Source organism: Grampus griseus, assembly GCF_964374135.1.
Source record: "Grampus griseus genome assembly, chromosome: X".
NCBI classification, from domain to species: Eukaryota; Metazoa; Chordata; class Mammalia; order Artiodactyla; family Delphinidae; genus Grampus; species Grampus griseus.
Window position 1 is genome coordinate 106,352,991 of NC_138999.1, and position 18,523 is coordinate 106,371,513.

The following is an 18,523-nucleotide window of genomic DNA, read 5'->3' on the forward strand; positions in this document are numbered from 1 at the left end:
AATATGATCCAAGTCTATAAAATCATGAAGCTGACTGGGAGAACACGTTTATTTACAAATCCCAGGCAACAGAATTGAGGGTTGGCCCTTTAAGGTTGAGAAGCTGAATTTAGAAAAAAATAACAGTAAGGCTGAGCTCTCACAGAAGGCCAAAAAAAAAAAAAAAAAAAAAAAAATTGGAATTTGTTATACTAGGGGTGATATAAATTGAAAATATAAATAGCTTCAAGAATGATTTACATAAATTAATGGAAGATAGGTTCATTAAAGGTTGGTTGTTAAGGAAAAGCCAGGAGTGTCTAAAGTCTGTGAGATACTCAATATATTTGAAAGTGGTAGAAGGTGGCACAGACCTGATCCCCAAACCAGTGCAGGCCACAGTGCTAAAGCCTTCCTCCTGGAGGCTCTCTGCTGGCCAGGAGTTAACCCTTTAGTTGTTGGACTATTGGGAGTTTCCAGGAAGGAGATCATGGGGAGAGGCTGGGGTGTCCGGGAGGCAGAGGGTTCTGGGCAATAACTATTTATCAACCAGAAAAGAAGCATTCCAATATTTTAATAACAGTTATGACTATACTAATGCATATTGGCTAAAAATTAGTCCTGGGTGTGCCTATCTTCCGAGATAGACTTCAGAGATGATGTCTGTCAGAGGTACATTGGGACGGATGGACTACAGTGTGATAACAATCTTAGGATTCTGCCAAGTCAAATGAAACGTTTAGATAACCAAAGGATTTTTTATTTTTACCTCGAGGGCTGTTCAGTGAAGCTTCCGATGCTCTCCCTCCATCTCCACAGTGACTCTGGTCAAAGGGAAGGCACTGATCTCCTGTTCCTGCCACCACTTCAAAATTCTTGGACAAGTCTTTTGTTTCCACAAGAGATTTCAACTTGTAGACTTTTCGGGTATTGGTGTCTGATAGATAAAGTGATTCAGACACAGGGTCCATAGCCAGATAGTATTTGTGAGCAGGACTTGTGCTAAGGAAGAGAAAAGTAAAGTTATTCAAAGCAATTTGTTCAGCATACACTCCCTGGGGTCTGCCTTTTGTCACAAATGGAAAATTCTCTTAAGAGATAAAAGAATTAATGTATCTTCCTTATGTACCGAGCCGATAGGTACCTCTTTGTTTTTCTAGTAATGGGTCTGGGATTAAAAAATAATTCAGCGCGTACTGCTAACCTGTAATGTTCCTGATATTCCAATACCGTCCATTTGGGGGTAGAGAAAGAAGCAGAAGATAGAAAATCCCAGGAGATCCTTTTTCTCATACATACCTTTCATACCCCCCTCAGTTCTCCAATTACCTACTAGATGACTGCCTGGATGTCTAAGTCACCTCAAACTCAACAAATCCAAAACAGAAGTTATTCTCTTCCTGCCTTCCCCATCCTTCAAAAACCTACTTCTTGTCTTCTGGGCTTCCTGCCTCACTTGCAGTCACTACTGTCCTCCCAGGGTGCTGCTGGAAATTGAAAGGCATGTACAAAAAGTGAGGAGTGTGTCTTAGGGAGGGCTGTGCTGGAGATACTCTTCCACTCCAAGCTTCCTTTTGTTAGCTGACCACCGTACTTCTCTAATACACTTTTTCTTTTTCAGGACATAACAGAAGTGATCATATTTGACCTTGTCTTGGTTATAATTAAAATCATCCATACCTCCAAAAGGTGACATTCAAGTTACCTTGATCGGATTTTGGTATTCCTGAAACTCTTCAGTTCCATATTTTACATAGGATCTTGTGTTATTTTTATCTGCATACATGGCTGAGCTCATTCATTAGTTTTGACTATTCCTAATATCATTTTTCCAATAGCTGCAGGAACTTTGGTTTGGGGGACATTTTGCTGGAACTTAAGGTTCCTGTACTGCTGATATCATCCAAGCTCCCAACATGGAAGTCTAACCCTTACTCTCCCCTTTTCTCTCCACATTGTGCCTAATTGTGCCTGAAAACAAGCTTTCAGAAGCTTTGTCCCTCCTGCCATCACATTAGTTCTAACTCTTATCATCTGTGGCCTGGAATATTTTCTATAGTCCTGCCCATAGGAGGTGTTTTTGAAATCTTAAATCCATTTTTCCCCCATACCGACTCCAGGGTTATTCTGATCATTTGGTTCCCATCTTTAAAAACTGTACAAACTTTTAAATGTTCCTTAGTGTGGTGCACATTCCTTTCTTCACTTAGTAATTAATTCTCTTTAACCTTTTAAGGCTTTACTCAGGCATCATCTTCTGAAGAAAGCCTTCCGGAAATGTCTAGGCTTGGTTATTTGCACTATGCTTACCTCTATTCTCGGGGATCACACATCATATTACTTTTTTAAAAATGTATTGGTATGCCCCAGTAAACCATGAGAGCTTGGAGGAGAGTAATCTTGTCTTATCTCTAACGTACTCACTGCACAGCACTCTGCCTCACACCCAATGGTCTAAGCCAGAAACCAGAAGCCATTCTTTACTGCTCCTTCTTTCCGCCATTCCCCATATCCAGTAAAACATCATTAAAAAAAAATTCTACCTCCTAAACTCTTTTCCAATCTGCCCACTTCTCTTTATCTCCACCGTCATTAGTCCTGACATCTCTCAGCTGCACTCCTTGCTTGGTAATACCATTTCTGTATTGTGGATTTATTCAAGTCATTCAGAAGTATTTACTAAGTGCAAACAATGTGCCAAGGAACTGTGCTATGGTCTGGAGACCTACCTGTGTGCCCAATACAGCCCCTTGCTGCATGGAACTCACAGTCTAGTGGGGGAGTCAGATCAGTAAATAGGCTATGACTGTCATAAATCCAAGTGTTACAACAGAAGAAGAAAGGGAGAGAAATGAGCAGATAGGAGGGACACGTGACCTAGCAGCAGCTATCACATTGTATTAGCATTATTGTTTTAAATTATGAAGTCCATACTTTACTCCTATTTCCTTAGTTTTTAATTAATATCCTTTTTCTGTTTCAGGATTCCACCTAGGATACCAAGTTATATTTAGTCTTCGTCTCCTTAGGCTCCCCTGGGCTGTGACAGTTTCTTAGACTTCCCTTGTTTTTGATGACCCTGATAGTTTTAAGGAGTACAGGTCAGATATTGTGTAGGATGCCCCCACGGCATCATTGTCTGATTTTTCTTTTTTCTCATAGTTAGACAGCGACTACAGGTTTTGGGGAGGAAGACCACAAGGGTAAAGTGCCATTCTCATCAAATCAAATCAAGGGTAGTAATATCAACATGACTTACTGTTGATGTTGACCTCGATCGCCTGGCTGAGGTAGTGTTTGTCAAGTTTCTCCTCTGCAAATTTACTTTCTCTCTTACTTTCCACATTGTATTCTTTGGAAGGAAGTCATTCTGCCAAGGCAACACTTAAGGAGTAGGGAGTTATACTCCACCTCCTTGAGGGTCGAGTAGCTACATAAATTATTTGGAGTTCTTCTGCATGAGAACCTTATCTTTTCTCCTCCATTTATTTATGAACTCAACCATTTATTTATATCAGTATGGACTCATGGATATTTGCTTTATACTTTGCATTAAACTCCAATGTGACTTTATTTTGTTGCTCAAATTGTTCCAGCTTTAGCCATTGGGAGCTCTTTCTGTGGGCTTATGTGCCCCTCATAAACCCCCATCAATGTCGGTGCGTTTTGGTTTTTTTTGAGCACTTCCTTACTTTCTGGAAGTACAAGATGTTGCAGGCTCATCTTGTATAATCCCTGCTCCAGGACTGGAACGAATCATTTCTCCAAGGACCCCTGGTTCCTTTCATTGAAGAATGGTATTAGAAACTGAGATCTGAGTGCTGGGTGTAAGCACTATTTTTTCCACATCTCTCTCTCTCCAGATACACTGTGAACTCTTTGCAGGAAAGAACATTATTCCGCTCTCTACCTCAGTGCCAACAGAGGGTCTGACAGGGTTGATGTTCAGGAAGTGCTGGACTAAACTGCAGGACATGAAACTAACTAAGACATAGAGGAGTTCGGGCCTTGGCTACTTAGCCAAGCAAAATGGGGGGGAGAAGGTCATTAGAATAATTAAGATACTCTTAAGGACTGGCATGTTCCTGATTGTATTTGTAATTGCATTTGCCCTCTAAGCATATTTATATTAATGATAGTAAGGCTGGCAAATACTGATTTGAGACCCAGTTTATGGTTTTAATTGGAAAAAAATCAAATCCAATCGGAATACTTGATTTTTTTCTACTTACCTTCATCAAATAAGAGAATCCGGTAGATTCCAGGGACATCTTCAACCCTGGAACCACCATGACAGCTGCTGTAAATAAACTGTAAAGGGTCCCAACAGATTCCAGAATTGATTTGGCAGTCATATCAGACAAAGCATCTCTGTAGCAAAGACTGCTTAAATAGGGGTTTGAGTAAAAGTTTTGACATATTTACTTGCACTTTTTGCCTTCAGAATAAAATTTTTCCAGTGCCCTTAGATCTTTCTAGAATACAGAAGGGGTCACAACCCTTCCCTGAAATAACCTTCAATACTTTGGTAGCCAGTCTGTGGAAGTTTCAACTGAGCCAGATCAATCGCGTTTCGTTTAGGAGAAGTCCATAGGCTATTTTTCCAAGAGAAATGTTACTTGCACAAAAGCACTTTGGAATGCATTCCTTTCATTTACTATCGAATATCCCCTATGTGCCTGTGAGGGAAGTTGGAATTATCATTCTTCTCAAACCTCAGCTGGGGAAACCCAGACACATAGAAGGCTCGCCCAAGGTCACCAACAAGCCTGTGCTTGGACTAATATTAGATTAGATCATATGTGACTGTGTATGCAAAATAAATACCTACAAGAATAGTCTTGTTCTGAAAGTGGCAAAAAAAAAAAAAAAAATCAGTGTTACTGTCTTCTTCTAACTATGTTGCTCAGCGAGGCTGTTCTCAAACTTTGCACACTGGCCTTTAGAAAATAGAACAGCCCAACGCACCAAATTCATATCTGATGGTTATTTTCTTGACAGCCAACAGTCAGGAAGGTCTCTTATATTGAGATGTAATTTCTTGCCATTTCATGCCATTTCCCAAGTGCACGTCAGCTCTTTTGAGATTGTTTCTTTCTACTTTGTGGAAACATGCCAAACCTGAGAAAGAAAAACCACTGGACTACATTCCAATTTGTTCTAATCCCTTGTGTCTAAACGCGTATTGCAATTTGAGATACGTGAAGATTTCTCTTACAACTTCAGTGTTGTTACACTTATTGTCACCTTCTGGTTCGTTTTATATTCAAGCAATGCCCTTCAACTTAGCAAAGATCCCTTCATTCATGCTAGTTAAAATCACACAGATTGTTAAATGGGCAATTAATGCTTATAATTAATACTGGGCAACATTTTCCCAGAAAGCAATTTGATAACCAATTTAATTTGCTTAAGGAATCAGTTATGCCAAAGTAGCAAGGCTGATCTTGTGCACTGGTATTTAGGAAGTGGCATCTCCCAAACAAAATCCAAATTACAAACCCTACCAGCGCCATTTTGATGACAATTGGCATTTGAAAGTGAACAAATTCAATTTTCTCCTTTGCAATTTCAGGTAATTTAGAACAGTTTTGACAAGTGTAATGCATAAACAAATTGAATACAAATACTCATTATGACTAATTTCAGAGTTATGTGCCCTTGTCAGTAAATGGTCAGTTTAAAGTTTATTATTTTTTTGGTGGGATAAAATAGAAACCATGAGGTCACATAAGAGGAAAATGGAAAAATCTTATTCAAGAAGGTCATCATGGGCACTCTCTCTTAATACACACGTCAACTACATTCCTGGAAGCAGGAAGATTGCTGTGCTACCTCTCTCTCTACCTGCAACTTGAAAACATCGAATCTATTTGAACTTACAGACTCACTTGTGATATCACCTAAGGAAAACATAAGCCTGAAAGTTTTGCTTTCCCATGAAGTACTGAACGGCCAGCTTTCACTTATCTTGTTTTCTTTTTGGTATATTTTGATCCTCCAGCAAATTCCCACTTAGTGGAGCTCTCTCCTTTTGGAAGACACTTACCTGAGTTATAACTTCCAAGTTCATGTTCACATTATGCCTTTAACCTTACTTAAGAAGTTTCCCTGTTAGCGCATTATTAGGAGGTGGCGTCTTAGGCAAGAAGGGGCATTAGGTAGCCACCCATGTGATTTGCTTACCTATGTCTGGTATCTCTGTTTCTAGGGTGCACAAGGTATCCACGAGTGGCAAGTAAAAGCAAACAGAGAGTCATCAGTGTCATTCAACAAGCCAAACCTAACCAGACACACCCATTCAATTCCTAACTCAGCTTGTGGCTATTAGAGGGACTCCACAGGGATCACTTAGATGTGCAAGCCAATCCCTCCAGATGTGGACCCAATCCCTCCAGGCTGCTCCTCCTAAAATGGTGTCAAGGTGACTGAAGATCCTGCTTGGTGGGTGGGCAAAGCTCTAAGGCAGTTTTTTCAAAAAGTTCACTCGGGACCGTTTTCATTGGAATCGGTTGGGTTCTTGCCACATACGCAGTTTCCTGGGGCTCTCCCCAGTCATATGAATCAGGACCTTGAAGTGGGAGTGGAATTCCCAGGAATTCCATTTTGAACGAACTCAGGTGGTGATTCTGATGCAGAATAAGGTTTAAGAACCACTAGGCTAGGTTTTGAAGAAGCAGCCACTGCAAAGGGTCTGACTGTTCTAGGCTCTATTTTGTTTTTCTGTTTTTTTGAATTTTATTTTATTTATTTTTTAATACAGCAGGTTCTTATTAGTTATTTTGAAAGCCACTTTATCAAAATGCAAACTCTTTCATTATCAAGTCTTGCGTGCAACAGACATCCCAAACCCAACTTTAAGCCACTTATATGATTGCAGAGATAAGACAGGGACATGTCTTGTGAACATTAGCACATTATTTAGCAATATTAAACAATTTAACAAATTGAAAGTATAAAAGTTTTCTCTTCGACCATGATAGAATGTCCCTGGCATCAAAACTGCTGCCTCAAAATAGCTTCAATAAAACACCATTTACATCAAACTCCTAGGGCCTTGTGTTGTCCAGTTATCCATGCACCAAGGGGGCAACCGGGGTGGGCAAAACAGAACTATGTCAGAAGCAGCAGAACGCTTTGGGGAGCCCCTGATCTGTAAGCCTCTTGGCACAGGGCACTGCCTAGGCTATTTCACTCTGTGACCTGGTATGGGTCTTCTCACCCCGGGAGCACAGTCCGTGGACAGGCCTGACTTTGGGTCAAATCTACCCAGAATTAAAAGGCTATAATCATCTGTGAAATATAGTCATTTAAATTTTAAAATCCTTTTAAATCTGGCCCTTATGTCATTTTGAAAAATATGAAGATAACAAATCTTTTTATCTAAACTAGAAAATGTTCTTATTCTTTGGAACATCAGGAAAGAAGAAAAGATACAAAATGATTTCTTTTGAAGCCATCTGCAACTACTGATTCAAGTCTTTCTAAAGAGAATCTTTCTGGGATTTTACTAGTTGGGTTATGGTGAGGATCCACTGACTTTTCTGTTTCATGGGGCCACCTCAAAAGGGTGGGTATCCCCTGGGTTGACACAAAAGATCAAAAGGTAAGGGTGGGGAGATGTGATTAGAAATCTGGCCCCAGACATTTGAACCTCTTTGAGTTTTTTTGTCTTCAGACACTTCCTTGTTTTCATGGTCTCTAAATTACAGGCTGAGTGTGCTTGAGGCTGGCTCTAATCACCATTACAGGGTTGATCTTCCTGAAGGAAGCTGAGTTGTAAAAATACTAAAAGGATCTCATTAAAGCAATGGTTTCGTCTACCACAGAGTCTCATGGTACAGAACCATTTGTGTGGCTACAAAGGGTTCTGAAATTCTTAGGTGATGGCAAGGTGTGGGGAGGGGGATGGTCTGAGTTTCTTGCAGCTTCTTCTGATCCTGCCAATAATGTCACTGTGAATTTGGAAAGATGTCCCATATTATGCAGAACAGCTTCTCTCGTTAGCATCTCAGAGGGAGGAAGTGAAAATGACGGAATTTATTTCCAGTGTGTGACCTTGTTCTGTCCCAGAATTACTTTTAGTTAAAGATTTAGGATTGAGCTACCACCAAAGTCGGTCTGCTGTCTAGCTGGCAATGGACTGCATGCTGAGGTGTCAGCATGTGAGCGCTTCACAAGTGCCTGGGCCCATCAGCGGGCATCACCACCTGGCAACTGACTGACTTGAAGCTTGCGGTGAGTTCGGAGAAAGGAGTGGAATGGCGAATCTTTTTAGAGCAATAAATGCTCCTGATGGTAGGACCTTTAAGTAGATCTTTGATTTTGTTCAGGACCTACATGATTAAAAGGGTTGTCTATTCTTTTTTAATTACAAACTTTTTATTGAGATATAATTCACAAACCATAAAATTCACGCTTCTAAAAAGTGCAATTCAGCAGTTTCCAGTACATTCATAGAGTTGTGCAACCATCACTATCACTGAATTCCAGAACATTTTCATCATCCCATGAGGAAACCCCGTGCCCATCAGCAGTCGTTCCCCATTTCCCCGGCTCCCCCAGCCCCAGGCAACCATTAATCTGCTTTCTGCCTCTATGGATTTGCTTATTCTGGACATTTCGTATGAACAGAATCATATAATACGTATCCTTTTGTGTCTGGTTTCTTTCACTTAGCATCACTTCTGACCTATTCTTTATATATTCAGTGAGGTGGGGGATGGAGAAAAAAGGGACATGCCAACTTCGGAGGTGCTGTCTCGTGACCAGTCGTGGCCTGCTCTGTGTTGGTTGCAGCACTTTGCTTGTTCTTCATGCTGTTTTCAGCTTCTTCCCTCATACGTAGCCAGAAATATCTGAAGTCAAAGAACGAACTTCCCTGCCTGCTCATCGTCCCATGGTAGTCTTCCTTTGAAGACCGAGTTCCCACTCCTGCCACTCGTTGACTTCTTAGATCTTCCAACTTCAGCAAACCCTCATCTAAGACTGTCCTCATTCTCTGGCTCTGTCCCTTGGCCTTATCTCAACTTACCTGTCTTGTGTTTAGGGTCCTGCTTTCAGCTAGCAGTTCGTTTGAAAAGCAGTCTCACAAACGAATCCATGCCCAGGGATTAATGATGACTTTAGCTTGATGGGTCATTCTAACACAGGTTCCTGTGTTGGGGACTCTTGGAGAGGCAATGTCTCAACTCAGAGGAACACATTTCTTAGAGTGGAAATTGGGGCACTGTGGAAGGCCAGCGAAGATGTTTTGGGGTGACGTAAAGGGAGCCTTTGAGTGTCAAAGTTAATACATGAGATTACACTGGGAAGGTAACCACCTATTTCATCTACGTGTAGTTTGTTTCTGTCTTTGTAGCTCCAGCGCTGCTGACAAGAGGAAGGTTCTTGGTCACTTCTCAGATATTTTCAAAGCCCTCACAGTCCACATTCCATATGCCCCTCAGCATGCTAACTGCCCCTAAATGGGTGCTATTCCAGTTCTACTCAATACCTAGTCAATGACAGGAGTTGAGTCCTGAGAACAATGTAGGAAATATTCACCAGTCACTGTAAAAGAAACAGTAACATCTCAAGAGAAATTTTCATGTCACATTGACATTTGTCAAGTCCAAATTACTCAAGGTACCAAGAAGCATCTGCCAGGCTCTTACTGTTTTTTCTTTCTTTCATTTTTAATGAAAGGACAAAATAAATATCTGGAGAATAACAGCATCTTGAAGAATAACAGCATGAGGTTTTTATAAAGAATAAGTCATTTCCAGTTATGCTTAATAAGTTTTCTAATAGATTCATGAAATTAGAAGATGAGAGGGGAGCAAGAGGATATTCATACTTAAATTCTTGCAAAGCACTTGACATGGTGTCTCCTGTTTTTACTTATATAACTATCCATGTAAGTTTTAGAAAACTGAAAAATGACCCTGAGGCCATAATCAAAGGAAGAGGAAACAGAGCCATTAATTGATGAGAAATAGTTGAAGGACTTGGGGATGTAGAGAATGAAGAAGAGAAAGCTCAGGAACCTATGGTAATCTGTCTTTACACTTGTGAAAGTTTCTCAGGTAAACAAGGGAAGTGGCTTCTGTGCTTCAGATGTTAACATTTGCCACTACTGAGTGGATGTTTCATGAAGACAATATAAGGAAGAATTTTCAACAGAGCATTCCAAAGATGCAGTGGACTGTCTAGAGAGATACGTAAGTTTTCTGTTATTGAAAAGGATCAAACAAAGTAGAGATGATCAACCGTCAGGGATGCAGTGGGCACTACGTTGTACCAGATACCTCCATGGACTCTTTCTATCGCTAAGCTCACAAATCTGTGATATCACTTTTGCGTTACTGAAATATGTGTGTGTGTTTAAAATTTTAACACGAGAAGCAAGTCACTAGGGATACCTAGGCCTAAACTATCTCATATGGAAATAAATCTATCTTAAAAAAAAATCTTCACAGAATGTATTTTTGAGACTCCCTTGGGTTTAATCGCATGATCTTATAAGCTTCCCTTCTTTATTATTTTATCTCAATTTCTCACTGGAAGGAAGCACTAAGATGTATATGTGCAGATGACATCTGCAGTAAACAGGCAAAGGGATACTATATACTTAAATAACAAGAAATAATATTGTTGTTCTTGGCATGTTGCTAATAATAATCACATAACTGACTTTTCCTTACCCTCCCCATTCAGCCAATGGGGGATCAGCTTGAGGAAATAAATGATCATCCAACAATGAAAATGAAATTATTTTTGAGGTCAGATGAAAGAAACTCAATTGGGGACAGTTTGGATCGGTAGAGCTGAGAGGAAAAATCTATAGTCTTCTAATCTTTGAAATGTCAAGGGGCATCTGGAATTGTTCAATGTGGCCCAAAATGGAACAAGAGGATGAAAGAGAAGGAAATCTAGAAGGGCAACCAGTAGGAGCAAGCTTTATGTCCTCTCAAAATGTCATCAAACTCTGGGCTGAGAAGTACTCATCTGTGGATCTTAAAACAAGTTAAACCGTATAAGACATGTAAGAGGATGCTCAAATATTAACGTGAAGCCAATTTTATAGATAGAAAAGTAGAAAACAGAGTAGTTAAGTCATATAATGAATAACCTGACAGAGAGTGAAGATCTAGAATGTTCTGTATCCCTTTCTGTAACAACTTGTTGACGATATTGCTCTTTCATTCACAGCTTTAAATGCAACTAATAACATAATGACTATATATAGTCTGTGTTTCCAAGGAAACAGATGACTCAACCAAATAAAATGACTAATATGCACTGGAGGGGGGGTAATTAAATTAACTGATTTTAACATCAACCAAAAACTGGTACAAAATGAAGTTTCTGTCTATCTACAGTAGAATTCAATGAACATTATGGTTGTTAAGCTAGCAAAGCCCCTTATATCAACTTATTTCTCCCCAGGAAGTTTAAGCCTGGAAAAGTTACAAAGCAAATATAAAAATTCACCAATTGTATGTGAAAGATGCAATGTGTACAGTATAGGCTACCGATCAGGATAGATACTTTTTTTAAAAAAGTGAATCTAATAAGAGCTATATTAGTTTCTGAGTAAACATGACAGATAATGTTTGCTGTCACAGACTGGGTGGATGGTATTGACTGCAGTCAAATAGGGAGTTACCTGTTAATTAGGTCAAAATGATCATATATATATATATTCAATCAGCTTATTCCTCCGATGGCCAGTCAGAGGAGTGTCGGAGTAGAGAAGGAAGAACTATTTTTTTCTTCTTGAACCTAATGCAGGGAATCTTAACCATGAGTCTATGAAAGGGCTTCATCCACAGGAGGGGGGAATGTGGGGAGAGGGAAAATACGTGACCCCTGAATTTTTTGTGAATGTTTTTTTCTGGGGAGAAGGCACATAACATACAATAGATTCTCAAAAAAATCTGAGAATTTTACAAAAGAATGTTAGGGGGCTTCCCTGGTGGCGCAGTGGTTGAGAGTCGCCCTGCCGATGCAGGGGACACGGGTTCGTGCCCCGGTCCGGGAAGATCCCACATGCCGCGGAGCGGCTGGGCCCGTGAGCCATGGCCGCTGAGCCTGTGCGTCTGGAGCCTGTGCTCCGCAACGGGAGAGGCCACAACAGTGAGAGGCCCGCGTACAGAAAAAAAGAATGTTAGGAAGAATTGCTCTACAGGAAGTCAGCTCAGAAGAGTCAGCTAGGGAGACTCAGGCTAAGTGAGAGCCTGGGTGTATGAGCTCATGGTGTGCACTCGCCTATGCATTTGAAGAGCTGTGACAGTGAGAGAGAGCAGTGTTTTGGAGTAAGAAGGAATAGAGGGATTGGAAAATACTTCACGCCATCAGAAATGAATTTTCCTTTATACTGAGAAAATCACTGCAATTAGGGTCCAAGTTATTCTACTTTAGTCTTCAAATGACTTTGTGTTGAAGGTCATAAGGTACTTTGGACTAAAATTCAAATTTGTGAACTGTTAAGGATCCTTGACGAGGGAGAATCTCCTTGATGAATGACAATTGCTCCACCTTAGGTAAATTTGCATTTAAATTACAACGGAAGGGACTAAATTTAGCTGGGTTTTCTTTTTTGTTTTTATAGATAATCTTATGGTTTTTTCCTCTGAGGAGTTAGCTATATAGGGGCTAGCTATATAGGTTTTATAGGGTTGGCTATATAGGGTCAGCAAGACAAGGTCTTTGTCTACCCGATGGCCAAGATCTGCATGCCTGGAAATATTCAGATGGTGAATGAATTGTTCAGTGCTCCACCCATGTTCGGCATCAGGTGGACAGAACTTCCCTAGGATTTTGAAAACAACATAGAATGTTGTATAAAACATTTGCAAATCCAGGCATACAGCCATCTTGGCCTTCCTTATTGACTTTCCAGTAAGTAGGTACCCAAAGGGATATAGTGCTTGTAATGACAAATCCTGGTGAGGTATGACGTCCCGAGGTACATGAACATTTGATTAGGGCAGGGTGCTATGAATTAGTACCTCTCTAGACTCTGTAGATGTGCTTTATCTTTATAAAATCTTAATTTTACAATCTATTTTTTTATCAGTCAAGGGATTTAACAGCTTTGTTCTCTATGACAGCGTTTGCAATTATAATTAAGAAATGTATTAAAACTGGAGTGAATTAATGTGAAAAATGGATGGGGGCTTGGGACTAGAAGATTTCCCCAGCTAGCTATGAAAGACTAACTTAGTCTGAGAAACGGGAGGTAGATTCCAAAGCAAAGCACGAGAATCTGAAAAATTTCGAGGACTGTCCTTATGTATTCAAATTTCCACGTTTGTGTCAACATGAGTATTAAATGAAAATGACCCAAGATTTTGCATGTGCTTTCACTGGTCTTGACTGTGCTTCCATACATACAAGTTGTTCCATCATTGTCTCTATTCTCCCAGTCACTACTTTTCAGGTCAATGAGGTGATGAATGAGGCAAGAACTGTTTTGTGGCATAGTTTATAGAGTGGCGCCAAAGTCTTCTGGAACATAGGGAAATTTTCAGCCTAATGCCCTGAAGGCATGTGTCAGGGATAAAGCTGTGATAACCAATGAGAAGAAAGGCTCTACCAGTTTACCCAGGGAAAGGGAAACAGGTCTGTTTATCTCTACTGGGATGAGAGAGGATGTTTTCCTTTTCTAGGACTCCAGGGGACATATATTTAGTCTTATATCCTTAGAAAGGGAGAAATAAAGCTGATTAAGCCATGGTCTATTTACTTGCTATCTTTGTGTAACTTCAAAATATGAAATACCAAAAGGTATGAATTCCTTTCAAAAGGTGCCAAAATACTTTGTACTCTCAAGAAAATTCCTAAAACAGAGGAAGAAAGCCTAAAGATGAATGCTTTAATCATTTTTTCCAATGGATTAGAGCTTTTAAGGATAAAAAAGTAATCCTTCCTCAAAATGTCACACAAACACAGACGGCAATTTTCCTTTTGATGAACTGATCACTTCAAAAGACTGGACCTGGAGAACTTAGAAAATTTAGCCTTTTGGATTTGACAACACCTCTACCTGCTAGAATGAATACTAGATATTTCTGATCAGTCTTCATAGTGGCCAGAGCACGGGTTGAGTGACTTACCTGAGCACTCAGAAGTACTGAGATCCACGTCAGTGACAGGAATGCACCCAGGGAAGGCCACACATACAGCGATGTCAACACTTCCTGGTTCTCCAAAGCAGTGCTCAAAGGTTTCTTCAAGTACGAGTAGCCATGGTGACCTATGTCTGTGCCCCTATTCCTGCATCTTAGCTCAGTACTACAATATGGGCAACTGCATTTTCTGCTCCTTCTGGCAATGCCTTGTCTCTTCCTGTTTTCTCATTCTTGCTTTTTCCTTATCCACTAAGCAAACACAGAGATTAGAGGAGACTTACCTTAATTCCAAAATACTAACGGAGTTTCCCGAGGGAAATATTCGCCTTACAAAATTGAAGTCACCAACATACACACTACCATCAGGGCCAGAAGCTAAGGCAACGGGAGCAAAGAGTTTGTTGTTGTGGGCGAGGCCATTGCAGTTGGTGCAGGCAACACTCCGTTGGTGTCCATTACCCATTATGGTTGATATGACTGGAGGCTGCTGGGAAATGAACATATTTTCTCCATTCCCTTTGTGTATGATTCCTAGATCCAAGGGAAAAAAAAAAAGAATTAAAAAAATTACCACACAGTATTCTCAGTGATATTTTAATTTCTCATTGTTCAAAGCAGGAAGGAGCGTTGGCCTGCTATAAAAGAACTTGAGAGTGAAGCGCATTGCCCCAGGTTTTAGTTAACTGCACAGCTACAACAAATGGCAGCATAACACTTTGCCTCAGTTTGCCCATCTGTGAAATGGAGTAATATACCCAGTCCTTTTAATGTTGATTCTAAATGCCTCAATGGAGCATTTAATGACTAACTTTTAATGATCTCCTGTTCACTTTGGGCTCTGTGAATCATCCATGGCTGATTTTTCATCTCTGGCTGGCTTTCTTCTGATGCCTGGCGCACACCTGTCTGACTTCAAACCACCCGCACTATGCAACGGCTTCGTGAAAAGGGAGTATCAGTCAATTTAATATTAACCTTAGCAAAACACAATCAGGAAGGTAATCTACTTCTGTGAAAAGAAAAGAAATCATATTGCTAGAATGCACTTCAAAGATATAAGAAAAGGACTTGAATTTTCCACTCTTTTGGACCATATCTCACTATCATCAGTGCAGGAAATAGAGATACTGACTTATGAGAATGCTGGAAAATACTCTGCAGTCATTTTCTTTGGGCAATCTCATCCATTCCCACGGCTTTAACTCCCATCTCTCTATGCTGAAACTTTCTCCTGTCTAGTCTAGAGTTTTCACCTGACATGCAATTTCCTAGTAGATCTCTTTACTTGGATGCCTCACAGGTACCTCAAACTCAACAAATTGAACACTGAACTCGTTATTTTTATTTTATTTTATTTTTCTGCACTCCCCTACCAAACCCTCCTCCTCCTTCTGTGTTCCCCACTGATCTTCCGAGGTATCACTAGGCGTGTATTTACCCAAGTTGGGAATGTGGGCACCACTGTGGCTCTTCTTTTCCTCACTCTCTAAACCTAATTAATTACTAAACCCCCATTGAGTCTATCTCCTAAAATATGTTGAACCAGTTTCATGGTCTCCCTTTCTACCACGACTGCTTTCGTTCAGTTTGTCTTAAATTCTGGGTCTCCTGGTCTCCATGCATACCCATCTCCAAACCACTGTCCACACTCCTGCCATAGAGATTATGTCAATCTGTGGCTGAAAACCTTTTAATAGTTCCATACCCTCTGTGGAGTAAGGGGTCCATTCCTTATTATTAAGGAATACAAAGCCCTTCATGATTTGGTGCTTGCCTCTTTCTTCAGCCTTCTGTCTCATCGCCCTCTCATGTGTATCCCGAGCTTCAGCTACAGCAAACTATTTACAAGTATTTTCACATGCTTCCATTCCTCTCTGCTTTTTAAAAAAAATTATTTATTTATTTATGGCTGTGTCAGGTCTTTGTTGTGGCACGTGGGCTTCTCTCTAGTTGCCGTGCAGCATGTGGGATCTTAGATCCTCGACCAGGGATCGATCCCACGTCCCCTGCACTGGAAGGTAGATTCTTAACTGCTGGACCACCAGGGAAGTCCTTCCTCTCTGCTTTTGTACTTCGCTAGTCCCTCTATCCTGAATGCCTTCCTCATCTTGTTTGTTTGGGAAATTCTTACCTATCCTCCAAAGCTCAGCTCAGTTCTTCCCCAATGCTCTATCCAGCCAGAATTAGTTACTTCCTCCTCTGTATGTGCAGTTTTCCATAGCTCTGTTATAACACTTGACACATGTATGATACGGTTTTCACTACTTCTCTATCTTCCCCATTAGAACATGAGCTCCTTGAAGGCGCACCCTCTGTCTTACTCCTTCCTGCGTTTCAGCGCCCATCCCTGTGGCCAAGTTGTTATAAGTGCTCAGTAAATGTTGAAAATAAGCTTTGAGTCTTTTATAGTTTCCTTGTCCAAATTCCAATGATTTTGAAAACCTGCTGAGCCTGGGCAGAAAACCCAAGGAACAAGTACTGCTGTGCTAAATAGCTCAAGTCTGCCCAGAATGAGCCAGGACAGGTATAAAAAAAAAAAAAAAAAAAGCCATGTGGTGAGAAGGCATGCCAATGTGTCAGGCTGAAGTAACTGACAACAAATGAATGAATGCAGTTATCCTGTCCAGTCTTATTTTTTCTCCCATGACCCCTGCTATCTATCTCCTCGGACTACCTGTTACTCTCCCTAAACATTTCCTGAAATGTCTCCCTCGGTTTTCTTCCAACTTTTAGTCCCACAGTCCTACAATAGAAACTACTGATCACTCTGAAATAGGAACGTTGCTGGCAAAAATAGACAAGAGGGTAAAACACGCACAAAACCATGGCACCAAATATGAACCTAGAAGGGGCCTTCCAGGAAACAGAAATCCCATACTCATATAGCCTTTGCATTTCAAATCTAAAGTAATTTTACTTTCCCTCACAAGGTGATTTCTGGCTATTTTTTCAACATATGATCTGCAGGACCAGCTATGAGCTTATGCCCCAACAAATTGGTCTGTCATTGTAGAACCATGAGATAGATATCTTGAGGCTCACTACTTTCTTATTTATTTTATTAATAACTTTATTAGGCAGTAAAGAAATTTCTTAAGATTTAGAGTAGTTAATTAAGTTAGATTAATACGATGGAATTTCATTTCTCAAAAAACACTTAATTGCAATGTGATCAATACTGCAATTTAAATGAATTGGGAGAAAGTGAATGAGAACTGGCATGACGGTTGCACAACATCATTGAAAAGAAATCTCCTGATGATCACTCACTGAATATCCTACCAATGAGACCATGATATGTTCTTTAATAAATGAGAAAACCAACTGTTTAGCACGTCAGTATTTCAGCAATGCACTACAGGGTATATCATTCAAAAATATTTCCAAGTATGGGCTTGGAAATAGCAGACTTGCTATTAACATCTATTTTCACAGATAGATCTCCATTTTTTTTATATTAATATAATGGTATAGTTAACAATTACCTTCAAAATGACATGTTATTACCAGGCTCCTGCCAATTTAAAAACTAAGATGGCTATTCTAAACCATTCTTCTAAGCCTGCAATTCTAAAACTCCTCTTTTCTATTAGAAAGCCCAGCACTCCATCAAAGAAGAAGAATGATTAAAGGAAATAAAACATAAGGCAATGTACTTTCTGATTACATCTCAACAATTGATGTCTTGCTTTCATGCAAGGTACTAAAGTGCCCGTGTACTGAAATTACCATTCCTGTTTAAAGCTGAAGCAATCAAAACAAAAATGGGCAAACCCCTTTTGTATTGTCCTGGAAAGATAGATCATTTTGAAGGGTGTTTTTGTTGTTTCAAGAATCTGTTTAACCTTCCATTACATAGAACCGGGGCATACCATCTAGCAACAATGATTTAACACCAATTCTTCTGCAAAAGGTTGCTTTGAAAATATTTTGTTTATGTTCCTGGAAATCTTGATCAATTACTGCTGCCTCCTTTCCAGTTTATTCTGCCACACATGCTCATTTTGAAAACAGAATCAAATGATCCTGAGACTACGCACATTATTTATATGAAGGCCAACTTCCTGCTAAGGATTGGGTGTCTTGTTTACAGTCAACAAAGAAACCCCACTGGCTGGAGCCCTACAGCACATTTTAGATCTCCCCCAAGGTTTCCTTTCCTCTGCCAAAAAGTCAAGCCTGTTGTATAGTAAGTTAAGCATACTTTTAAACACACTACTCATACCTTCCTGCTACCTTGCTCAGAACTTCTTTTGAAGCTTATAAATAAGTTTGAAATAAAAATTCCCCTTGGGAGCCAGTGAGTGGTGCTTTATGCTGATTTCAAAGAAGAAACCATTTTTCAGGCTTATGAACAACATGGGACCCAATACATATTTCTCTTAGGACTTGACTGAGAGGATATAAACACAAACTGGGAGATATGC

General features: G+C 40.1%; 1 protein-coding gene across 3 annotated transcripts in view; it reads right to left on the reverse strand.

Moving 5' to 3' along the window:
- Positions 1 to 18,523, reverse strand: part of TENM1 (teneurin transmembrane protein 1) — a gene marked incomplete at both ends in the record, with an annotated part of 571,653 nt that overhangs the window by 102,790 nt on the left and 450,340 nt on the right. For 2 of the 3 annotated variants that reach the window (XM_082681806.1, XM_082681805.1), the window contains 3 exons: positions 749 to 981; positions 6,166 to 6,186; positions 14,378 to 14,627. In XM_082681806.1, coding sequence (XP_082537932.1) covers positions 749 to 981; positions 6,166 to 6,186; positions 14,378 to 14,627 — 504 coding nt within the window. The remainder of the gene's footprint in view (positions 1 to 748; positions 982 to 6,165; positions 6,187 to 14,377; positions 14,628 to 18,523) is intronic. The other variant, XM_082681807.1, reaches the window with a different exon arrangement.